The sequence below is a fragment of the Myotis nattereri genome (assembly GCF_964212035.1).
Source record: "Myotis nattereri genome assembly, chromosome: 1".
NCBI classification, from domain to species: Eukaryota; Metazoa; Chordata; class Mammalia; order Chiroptera; family Vespertilionidae; genus Myotis; species Myotis nattereri.
The window spans coordinates 3,238,817-3,250,950 of NC_138075.1; the positions used below are offsets into that span (position 1 = coordinate 3,238,817).

The 12,134-nt window shown below is 39.5% G+C and overlaps 1 protein-coding gene across 1 annotated transcript in view; it reads left to right on the plus strand.

Moving 5' to 3' along the window:
- PPP4R4 (protein phosphatase 4 regulatory subunit 4) overlaps positions 1 to 12,134 on the plus strand; it is a gene marked incomplete at its 5' end in the record, with an annotated part of 90,719 nt that overhangs the window by 26,190 nt on the left and 52,395 nt on the right. The window contains one exon of the mRNA XM_081107035.1: positions 4,116 to 4,218. Coding sequence (XP_080963161.1) covers positions 4,116 to 4,218 — 103 coding nt within the window. The remainder of the gene's footprint in view (positions 1 to 4,115; positions 4,219 to 12,134) is intronic.

A 12,134-nucleotide genomic window follows, 5' to 3' on the forward strand; every position in this document is an offset into this window, starting at 1 on the left:
AGTTAGCATACTCCCTCCTTGTTGGCTGTGGGCGCCTCCATCTTGGAGGACTGGGCAGTCAGTTAGCATACTCCCTCCTTATTGGCTGTGGGCGCCGCCATCTTGGAGGGCTGGGCAGCCAGTTAGCATACTCCCTCCTTATTGGCTGTGGGCGCCGCCATCTTGGAGGGCTGGGCAGCCAGTTAGCATACTCCCTCCTTATTGGCTGTGGGCGCCGCCATCTTGGAGGGCTGGGCAGCCAGTTAGCATACTCCCTCCTTATTGGCTGTGGGCGCCGCCATCTTGGAGGGCTGGGCAGCCAGTTAGCATACTCCCTCCTTATTGGCGGTCTGCGCCGCCATCTTGGTGGGCTGGTCAGCCAGTTAGCATACTCCCTCCTTATTGGCTGTGGGCGCCGCCATCTTGGAGGGCTGGGCAGCCTGTTAGCATACTCCCTCCTTATTGGCTGTGGGCGTCGCCATCTTGGAGGACGGGGCAGCCAGTTAGCATATTCTCTCATTGGCTGTGGGCGCCGCCATCTTTGAGGGCAGGGCAGTCAGTTAGCATACTCCCTCCTTATTGGCTGTGGGCGCCGCCATCCTGGAGGGCTGGGCAGCCTGTTAGCATACTCCCTCCTTATTGGCTGTGGGCGCCGCCATCTTGGAGGGCTGGGCAGCCTGTTAGCATACTCCCTCCTTATTGGCTGTGGGCGCCGCCATCTTTGAGGGCTGGGCAGTCTATTAGCATACTCCCTCCTTATTGGCTGTGGGCGCCGCCATCTTTGAGGGCAGGGCAGTCAGTTAGCATACTCCCTCCTTATTGGCTGTGGGCGCCGCCATCTTGGAGGGCTGGGCAGTCAGTTAGCATACTCCCTTCTTATTGGCTGAGGGCGCCGCCATCTTGGAGGGCTGGGCAGTAAGTTAGCATACTCCCTCCTTATTGGCTGTGGGTGCCGCCATCTTGGACGGCTGGGCAGCCTGTTAGCATACTCCCTCCTTATTGGCTGTGGGCGCCGCCATCTTGGAGGGCTGGGCAGCCTGTTAGCATACTCCCTCCTTATTGGCTGTGGGCGCCGCCATCTTGGAGGGCAGGGCAGTCAGTTAGCATACTCCCTCCTTATTGGCTGTGGGCGCCGCCATCTTGGAGGGCTGGGCAGCCTGTTAGCATACTCCCTCCTTATTGGCTGTGGGCGCCGCCATCTTGGAGGGCTGGGCAGCCTGTTAGCATACTCCCTCCTTATTGGCTGTGGGCGCCGCCATCTTGGAGGGCTGGGCAGCCTGTTAGCATACTCCCTCCTTATTGGCTGTGGGCACCACCATTTTAGAGAGCTGGGCAGCCAGTTAGCATACTCCCTCCTTATTGGCTGTGGGCGCCGCCATCTTGGAGGACTGGGCAGCCTGTTAGCATACTCCCTCCTTATTGGCTGTGGGCGCCGCCATCTTGGAGGGCTGGGCAGCCTGTTAGCATACTCCCTCCTTATTGGCTGTGGGCGCCGCCATCTTGGAGGGCTGGGCAGCCTGTTAGCATACTCCCTCCTTATTGGCTGTGGGCACCACCATCTTTGAGGGCTGGGCAGTCAATTAGCATATTCCCTCCTTATTAGATAGGATCTTTTTCCACATCCATCTCTAAACCCTGGAAACCACTGTCTTCTCCATTTGTATAATTTTGTCATTTCAAGAATGTTATGCAGAGGTGGGAACTTCACCCAGTGAGTCATCCATTTATTCATCCTTTAAAAAAAATTATTGAGTTGATTTTTAGAGAGGAATAGAGAGACAGAGAGAGAGAGAGATTGAGAGGTTGGCTGCCTCATGCACGCAGCCTGACTGAGGATCAAACCCACAACCTGGTATGTGGCCTGACCGGGAACATGCCGCCTTTTGGTGAACAGGAAACGCTCCAACTAACTGAGCCACCCGGGCCAGAACTTATTCACCTTTTTAAGAGACATTTACTGATCCTCTACTCTAGGCCAGAAATTGTCATATGAAACATTACCTCTCTCTGTCTCTCTCTCAGTTCTTTAGTAGTGGATTTGTTTTTTGCAGCTACTATAATACATTACCATAAACTAGATGGCTTAAAACAACGACATGTATTCTTTCACATTCTGGAAGCCCTGATTCTGGAATTAGTGTCACTGAGTCAAAACCCAGTTGTCAGCAGGGCTCTGGGGAGAGGCTGTCCTTGGCCTCTGCCACCTCTGTGGGTTGTCAGCATCCCTGCCTTGTGGCTGCGTCACTGCAGTCCCTGCTCTGTGGGCACACTGCCTTCTTTTCTGTGTCTTCTCCTCTGAGTGTCTCTTTTAATGCCTGGTACTGGGTTTATAGTCTTCCTGGGTAAACCAGAATGGTCTCTTCATCTCAAGGTCCTTTTTTCTCTTTTCTTAAAAAAGATATATTTTATTAATTTTTTGCAGAGAGGAAGGGAGAGGGATAAGAGTTAGAAACATCGATGAGCGAGAGAAACATTGATCAGCTGCCTCCTGCACACCCCTTACTGGGATGTGCTGCAACCAAGGCACATGCCCTTGACCGGAATCGAACCCGGGACCCTTCAGTCCGCAGGCTGATGCTCTATCCACTGAGCCAAACCCGTTAGGGCTCAAGGTCCTTTTTCAAGTGAAGATGACATCGTGGAATGAAGGCTTAGGGCAGAGACATATTTTATGGGGTGGGAAGGGCACCATTCAACCTACTACAACTAGTAATTTTATATGCAACTTTAATTTCCCTTTTTAGACCATCTTCCCATCTTGGCATGCGTCCCTTATTTCAGTCCCATTCCTTCTTGACTTTTGTCTTTTAAAGTATTCACTTAGGCCAGTGATGGCGAACCTTTTGAGCTCGGTGTGTCAGCATTTTGAAAAACCCTAACTTAACTCTGGTGCTGTGTCACATATAGAAATTTTTTGATATTTGCAACCATAGTAAAACAAAGATTTATATTTTTGATATTTATTTTATATATTTAAATGCCATTTAACAAAGAAAAATCAACCAAAAAAATGAGTTTGCGTGTCACTTCTGACACACGTGTCATAGGTTCGCCATCACTGACTTAGGGAGAGGTGACAGCAGTGGAATATTGTGCTGACTGGTGGTTCGTAGCCTACCTTACTACAACAGGGCAAATGCCTTTCTTCATAGCTCTGCAGCTCTGCAGAACCTGTTTCTTATTAACAGAACTTATAAAACTGAAGCAAACAAATATAATACCTTAAAAACCATATTAAGATCTTAACATACATATAATAACAAATAGTTCCACTTGAAGAGCTAAGTTAAAATAATTTTAATTAAGATAAATAAATATGGCATCAGCAATTAGCATGTAAATTGGCATCAGAATAGCAGTGCCACATTTACTAGCATCTTATATATATATACATATATATATATATACTAGTATGTCAGATACTTAGAAATCTTAGAGTTTATGTTTTAAAATCAAAGAATTTTTTGTATGGAACTGGTTTTTCAGATGAATCTGAACACCTTTTCTAAAGTATTTAGACCACTAGAGCATCACTGAGATTATTTTGATAAAACTTTAGTGACCTAATGAATAATATGTCAAAAAGATAGTGTATAAATATACCCCACTGACCTTTAAGAATGTTGAGTATTTCTTTAAAAAGTTCTGGCAACTCACAGAGTTAGTCTAGGCTGGCCACAGGTAACTTCATTATAACAGAAGGAAGTTGTATGATTCTGTGTAGTTGGTTTTGTTGCTATTCCTGTTGTAGTGATTATTAATATTTTACCATGATGAAAACTTTCCATTTATATTTTTTAGACAGTACAGCAAATTGGTAGATCATACGAAAAAAAATGAGGTAGAATTTTAAAGTATTTAATAATAGTCTTAAAACCTTTTAAACTTAAAAGTTAATCTTGTTTTTAGCATGAGCTTAATATTTTCATGCACATGTTGTAAGATTTACTTAATGAAATTTCTGTCCTGGTTTTATTTTTGTATTTAAGTAATGGTGTTTGAAATTTAAAACTTTGTCAAAGTCTTAGTGTTTGTCATTAAAAGCAGCCATTTTTCAAATTAATCTGCTTTTTATAGTCATAAACTAGGTATTCAGCTTACAATTACAAATTGTAAATTTGTCTTTTCTCTGTAAGTGCTGGTCAAGATATCCAGGGAACAAGTGTGATTGCAAATCTCCCGTTTTTGATGCGACAGAATCCTGCTGAGACACTTCGGAGAGTCTTGCCAAAAGTTAGAGTAAGTTGGTGCGAAATGAGTTTTGAATTTGCCATTTTTTTTTCATTGTCAGGAGAAAACTTCAGAGCTTTTGATGGCTGATCTTTTGTACCTTAATCATTGAGTGGAGGAAGTATTATGATACACATTTTGTATTGTGATGAAAATATTTAGGGAAATTAGTTGATGGAAATGGAGAAATCCAGATCTTAGTTGAAATAAAGATTTCTTTAGTCATTTTCTGAGTAGAGACATTTTAATAAAGTTAGCTTTTCAGTATCTCAGAAAAATTTTAGTTTTACAAAATCATAGCTATCTTTTAAAAATTTTTTATTTATTATTGATAGTATTACAGATGTCCTCCATTTTTCTTCCCTTTGCCCCCCTCCACCCACTTCCTTTGCCCCCTTCTTCCCACATTATTATTTGTGTCTGTGGGCTATTCGTATATGCATATATGTTACTTGGTTAATCTATATTATTTGGTATTCTGTTAAGTTAAATTTATATTAATAGTATTCAACAACATTGATAATATATAATTTCACTGATATTCTTAATAATGACCCTGTGGTGTGACTTCTAAAGAATCATCAAATAAAGATTGAATTGGGCCATCACAATTTTAGTTTTATATTCATTTTATTGCTTCCTAAATTCTTCAGAATTAGTTTTCCTGCTATAAACAAAAAATATTTGATCTATTAGAATATTCTTTCCTCTATTTAGTTATTTATGGGTTATCCTATATAATAAAAGCCTAATAGGCTAAGTGTTTGGTCAACGGGTCGGCCATTCAACCAATCAAAGTGTAATATGTTAATGATATGCTAAGGCCACTCAACTGCTTGCTATGACAAGCGCACTGACCACCAGGGGGCAGACGCTCCAGTCAGTAGGTTAGCATGCTGCTGGGGTCCGACTGATCGGGACTGAGAGAGACTGGCTGGACATGCCCTGGAGCCCTCCCATGGTCCCTGCCCACTGGCCAACCTCCCTCATCTCTCCCCAGCCCCAACTGTGCACCGGTGGGGCCCCTCAGCCTGGCCTGCGCCCTCTTGCAATCCAGGACTCCTTGGGGGATGTCAGAGAGCTGGTTTCGGCCTGATCCCACAGGCCAGGCCCAGGGACCCCATGGTGCTGAATTTGTGCACCAGGCCTCTAGTTAATATATATTGTTAAAAATATAAGATTTATTATTCATTTGTACCTATGTGCAAAGTGCTGGTCTTAAGAACTTGAATGAACAAAACAGACAACAATGTATGTGTCCTTAGGGAGCTTACCTATAATGGTGTCAGGGAGGTTACATACTAATGGGGATTATGTTTGCTAATAGGTTTGTATACTTTTCTTTGGCTTTCTGTTTGGTTGTAACTTTTCCCTAACTTTTAAATTAATTTATATGTGTTTAAAATACTGTAATTATTAGTGTACCCTTGTGTTTTATTTTTAGGCATATATAGACATATATAGCATGGTTCCAATTACTATGATTTAAATTAGATGTAGGGATGTACCATGTTATTTTTACAAGATACCTACCCTTCTATCCTGGCAGAATGAGGTTGTTGTTTTTTTTTTTTAGTTGTTACAATGATGAATTGAGGTGTTTATTATGTTTATTTTAGCATTGCATTCAAAAGTGAATCAAGCCTTTTCATATCTATTTTCCCGGAATCATGCTATAATTTAAATGGAATTAAGTCTACACAGTTTAAGTTTAATTTTACATTCAATTTCAGTGATATTAACTGACCTATGCTTGTTAGCTTAACACCTAGAAGTGCCAATTAAACAACATTAGAAGGAACAGGTAGTTAGGTCCTCTTGATTAAGAGTTATTCTAGCCCTGGCTGGGTGGCTTGGTATGTTGGAGTGTTGTCCCATACACCAAAAGGTTTAGGGTTTGATCCCTGGTCAGGGCACATACCTAGGTTGCAGGTTTAATGCGCATATGGGAGGAAAATGATTGCTATTTCTCACACTAATGTTTCTCTCTCTCTCTTAAGAATAAAGTTATTCTATATTACATGAATTAGATTTAAAGCTAAATATATTGAGCATTCTATACACATACTGTGTTGAGCAGGCTAAATCTGGTCCACAGAGGGTATTGAATGTCCAAAGTTTCATGAAGTAAAAATAAAAAATGAAGGATAGAGAGTAGTGACCTTGAGGGTTCTAAATTATTTTGAAAAAATCATTTTGCTAATGAGGTTACAATAAAGTTAATTAAATAACTCCCCCAATATTAATTTTATGGGAATATGTAAAGAATATTATATACTCATCTATAGAGTATATTTACACAAAGAATCAAATGTGTCTGCTGAAAGTATATAACTGAGCTATAAAGATGACTTTAATAACTTTTTAAAGTAATAAAAATTAATCCATATTATAAAAACTGAATAAATGGATACTATAAAGAAAATGTATACTAATGAATATGACTAAGAAAATATTTGATGAAATAATTTCATTCATTTCTTGAGTTAATCAACATGCAGTCCTTTATTTAGGATTCTCATTTATCTTGCTCTGTACTAAAAAATACAAAAAGATAGAATTCAGTCCCAGATTAGATTCTATATCAAGTAGGCCTAAAAACTATATGGAAAACAATTGAAGAATAGGCATAGGAGAGTATTTAATTGTGTGATTCTGACTATATCTAAAAATGCTGAAGAATTAAGCAACTGGATAAGACTTTATGGGGCAATAATAATGACTGTTAAAGAGGGTTTGCTATATAATGTAGGCAGCTAAACTTTTAAAAACCTCATGTCAAATTATAAAACCTATATTATGTGTAACTCATTTTTAAACCATTGTATTAAGATATTGTTAAGAAGTATTTGTACTTATAGTAAGCACTGTCTTCAATTCTGCCTTACTTCTGGGAGTCATTACTTTCAAGTGGTAAAATGACCAAAAAAAAAAATTAACGCGGTGCCACTTTTTTCACTTTTGCCATGGGCATAATTTCTATTTTGAAAAATATATATTTTTATTGATTTCAGAGAGGAAGGGAGAAGGAGAGAGAGATAGAAACATCAATGATGAGAGAGGATCATTGATTGGCTGCTTCCTGCACACCCCACACTGGGGATTGAGCCCGCAACCTGGGCATGTGCCCTTGACCAGAATCGAACCTGGGACCCTTCAGTTCAGAGGCTCATGCCCTATCCACTGAGCAGAACCAGCCAGGGCTAATTTCTTAGTTAATCTTATAAAAAAGCAATCTTGTAATAGAAGTGAGTGTTTAATGATACTGGCATTTTGATTCATACGGAAATATTTACTGAGTGCCTTCCATGTGCTGGCACTTGTTCTGAGCACTGAGAAAATAGAGGTGAATAAAATAGACAACTGGCTGTCAAGGAGGTTACAGTTCATAATGGGAAACACACATAAAATAAGTAGGTGAGTGTAAATGTCAGGAGGGAGTGACAGGGGGAGCTTACTGTGCATTGGGAGGTCAAAGAAAGCCTTGTTGAGGAGCCCTTAAAACTGAAGAGCTAGGAGGAAGCAGACATTTGAAGAGTCAGGAATGAGTGATCCCGGCTGAGAGAGCAGTACATAGCCCCTAGGATGAAAGAGCTTGGGGGAATTGAAAGAGGCATGTTTGGTTGGAACCCAGTGCTCTGGGTCGGGTGTGACTTAAAAAGACGTTAGAGCAGGGGTGGACAAACTTTTTGACTCGAGGGCCACAATGGGTTCTTAAACTGGACCGGAGGGCCGGAACAAAAGCATGGATGGAGTGTTTGTGTGAACTAATATAAATTCAAAGTAAACATCATTACATAAAAGGGTACGGTCTTTTTTTTTTTTAGTTTTATTCATTTCAAACGGGCTGGATCTGGCCTGCGGGCCGTAGTTTGCCCACGGCTGAGTTAGAGTGATGGTGACAGCATGCAAGAGTTGTTCTTTCTCAGGACAGTGGAAAATCAGGAAGGCTCTAAGCAGAGCAGTGACTTGCCCATTCACATTTTACAGTGATTATTTTAATTGTGTGTAAAGTAGACTGGAATGGGAGCATTAGGAAACTATAGAACTGGCCTTCATATTTGATGGTGGCTTGGATCAGGAACAAGTCAAGCGTGTGGGCTCTTACCGTGTTTGTTCGACACTACTAGACATTCTAAACAGTGCGATAAATCAACAAAAAGAAATGAAAGGGATCCACATTGCAGAGAAAGAAGAAAAACAGTCGTGTTTTTTTTTTTTTTTGTCACATAACATTATCATTTATGATGGAATCTACAAAAGAAAAATACTAGCATTTGCTGAATATAGAAATGGTTCAGGATACAAGATCAATATACAAATCACGAAAACAAGCAATTGGAAATTGAACTTTCTCTTAACCTATCCCAATAGTGCTAAAGTATGTGATACTTAGAGATTAATCTGAAAAATGACATGCGAGATCTGTATACTGAAAACTATAGAACATTGCTGAGAGAAATAACATGAGGCTAAGTAAATGGAAAGAGACACCATGTTCGTGGATCAGAGAACTCAATATTGCTAAGATACCAGTTCTTCCTATATCAATCTATATATTTAATGCAAAATAATAAAAATTCCAGTAGGTTAGTTTTTTTTTTTTTTTTTGGTAAGAAATTACAAGCTAATTCTAAAATTCATATGAAAATACAAAGGACCAAGAATAGCCAAAATAATTTTGAAAAAGAGAAACAAAGTTGGAGGACTTTTACTACCTGATTTTGAGACATTGTATACAGCTACAGCAATGAAGACCATGTGATATTGGTATAGAGACAAATCAATGGGACATATATAGAGAAAAAAAGCCCTCTACATGTGCATTGCCAATTGATTTTAACACAGGCGCAAAGGCCTGTCCATGTACCGAGGACAGTTTTTTCAACAAATGGTGCTGGGTCAATTGGGAAAAGTCTATACCTTGTACCACATACAAAAATGAACTCAAAATAGATTATAGACCTAAGAATTGAAAACCAAAATGATAAAAACTTGTAGAGAAAAATCTTTGTGACTTTGTATTAGGCAAAGTTGTTTTTATATTTGACATGAAAAGCATCATCCATAGAAGAAAATTTTGATAAATTTGGGCTCATGAAACTTAAAGCTTCTACTCTTCAGAAGACACTGTTAAGAGAATGAAAAGACAAGTGACAGAATGGGAGGAAATATTTATAAATCATATATCTGATAAGAACATGTGTTCAAAATACATAAAGAACTCTCAAACTCAATAATAAGAAAACAACCCAATTTGTAAAAACAAGCAAAAATTTAAACAGATACTTCACCAAAGACGATTTTTGGATGGCCAATCAGCATAAGAAAAGATGTTCAGCATGCTTAGTCATTAGATAAATGCAAATAGAATATCTGTGCTAAAAAAGTCTTTGCAGATGTTTTTAAATGTTGCTTCTGCCTAATCACCTCTCTGCTATCTCTCTAGGTCTCAAATTTCTTACATATTAGACCTTTCCATAGTATCTCTATGTCTTTTACCTTTTTTTTTTTGTCATTTTCTCTTTGTGATTCATTCTGATTATTGATTTTGATTATTAGTTTTCTGGTCTAGAATTTTTGTTTAGCTCTTTAAAAAATCTGCCACATCCTTTCTTTTATGTCTTAGAATTTTCTGTTGAATTTTTCAATTGTATCTTTGAACCAGGTGTGCATCAGATACACCAATACCTGGAGCTCCTGTGGGTGCACTTCTATTTTCTGTTGCTTCTGCTGGTTCTGATTCATATTATCTCTTCATGTGCCTGGATAGTATTGACTGTGTGCTTGATCTTGAATTCAATACATTATTTGTGGAAATAGTTTGAGGCCCAGGGTGATATTTTCCTGTAGAAAGGAATATTTTATCTTCTGGCAGCTGCTTAACTTCACTAGCAATAAAGTCTCACTTAACCCATTTTAGGTGTCGAATGATTTGAAGCTGGGCTGTTCTCCCTGCAAAGGTCAGTTTGCTGATGGATTGCCCTTATCCTATCCCAGGGTCTTACCAGCGCTTCTTAGAGGCTGTTAAAAAAGGCAGTTAAGCTTTTGGCCACTAAGGAGCCTTTTCTAGAATCAGCAGATGGTCCCAGAGGAAAAAAACAGGCCCCAAATTACTCGATCAGATAACTCAATATTGCTAAGATACCAGTTCCCGTATCAATCTATATATTTTGATATATAGAATTCTATTATTTGTTAGACGGGCAATCTTGCTAGCAATGGGCCATCTTGCTAGTAATGGGCCATCTTTCTAGTAATGGGCGATTTTGCTAGTAATGGACGATCTTTCTAGTAATGGGCCATCTTGCTAGTAATGGGCCGTCTTGCTAGTAATGGGTAATCTAAGTTGGGTAATTTTTAAATTTTGGATGAGTAAGCTTATTCATTTCCAGATGCCTTTATGCAGCTGATTTGTATATTTTTTCAAGCTTTTTATATTATCCTCATCAGGAGAACTGATCAGAATTACCTGCTCTGCCATTACTGAAAGAAGTTCCTTTTCCTTTTTATTTTTTCTTCTTGATTTACTATTAAAACAATATTAACCCAAAATGTTTCTGTACATACACCTGCACCCCTCCCCCATATCCTGTCATCATCCTTAACCTGCAGATTTTCTTTTTTTTTTAATTAAATCTTTATTGTTCAGATTATTACAGTTGTTCCTCTTTTTCCCCCCCATAGCTCCTCTCCACCCGGTTCCCACCCCACCCTCAGCCCTTACTGCCCCCACCCCACTGTCCTCATCCATAGGTGCACGGTTTTTGTCCAGTCTCTTCCCACACCCCCCACATCCCCCCCCCCCAGAATAGTCAGTCCACTCCCTTTCTATGCCCCTGATTCTGTTATATTCACCAGTTTATTCTGTTCATCAGATTATTTATTCACTTGATTTTTAGATTCACTTATTGATAGATGTGTATTTGTTGTTCACAATTTGTACCTTTACCTTTTTCTTCTCCTTCCTCTACTTAAAGGATACCTTTCAGCATTTCATATAATACTGGTTTAGTGGTGATGAACTCCTTTAGCTTTTTCTTATCTGTGAAGCTCTTTATCTGACCTTCAATTCTGAATGATAGCTTTGCTGGGTAAAGTAATCTTGGTTCTAGGTTCTTGGTATTCATCACTTTGAGTATTTCTTGCCACTCCCTTCTGCCCTGCATAGTTTCTGTTGAGAAATCAGCTGACTGTCATATGGGTACTCCCTTGTAGGTAACTGACGGTTTTTCTCTTGCTGCTTTTAAGATTCTCTCTTTGTGTTTTGCTCTTGGCATTTTAATTATGATGTGTCTTGGTGTGGTCCTCTTTGGATTCCTTTTGTTTGTGGTTCTCTGCACTTCCTGGACTTGTAAGTCTATTTCTTTCACCAGGTAGGGGAAGTTTTCTGTCATTATTTCTTCAAATAGGTTTTCAATATCTTGCTCTCTCTCTTCTTCTGGCATCCCCATAATTCGGATGTTGCTACCCTTGAAGTTGTCCCAGAGGCTCCTTACACTATCTTCATATTTTTGGATTCTTTTTGTTTTTCCGGTTGGGTGTTTCTTGCTTCTTCATATTTCAAATCTTTGACTTGATTCTTGTTATCCTCTGGTCTGCTGTTGGAACTCTGTATAATATTCTTTATTTCAGTCAGTGTATGCTTAATTTCTAGTTGGTCCTTTTTCATAACCTTAAGGGTCTCACTAGATTTTTTGAGGGTCTCACTACATTTATCGGTGGTTTCTAGAAAATTCTTGAAAAACCTTATAAGTGTGGTTTTGAACTCTATATCCATTAGTTTGCTTTCCTCCATTTCTGTCATTTGTGACCTGTTTCTTTGTCTCTGCATTTTGGCTGCTTTCCTGTGTTGATAGAGTGGCTTTCTGTGCTAGGTGTCCTATAGGGCCCAGTGGCTCAGCCTCCCCAATTACCTGAGGTGG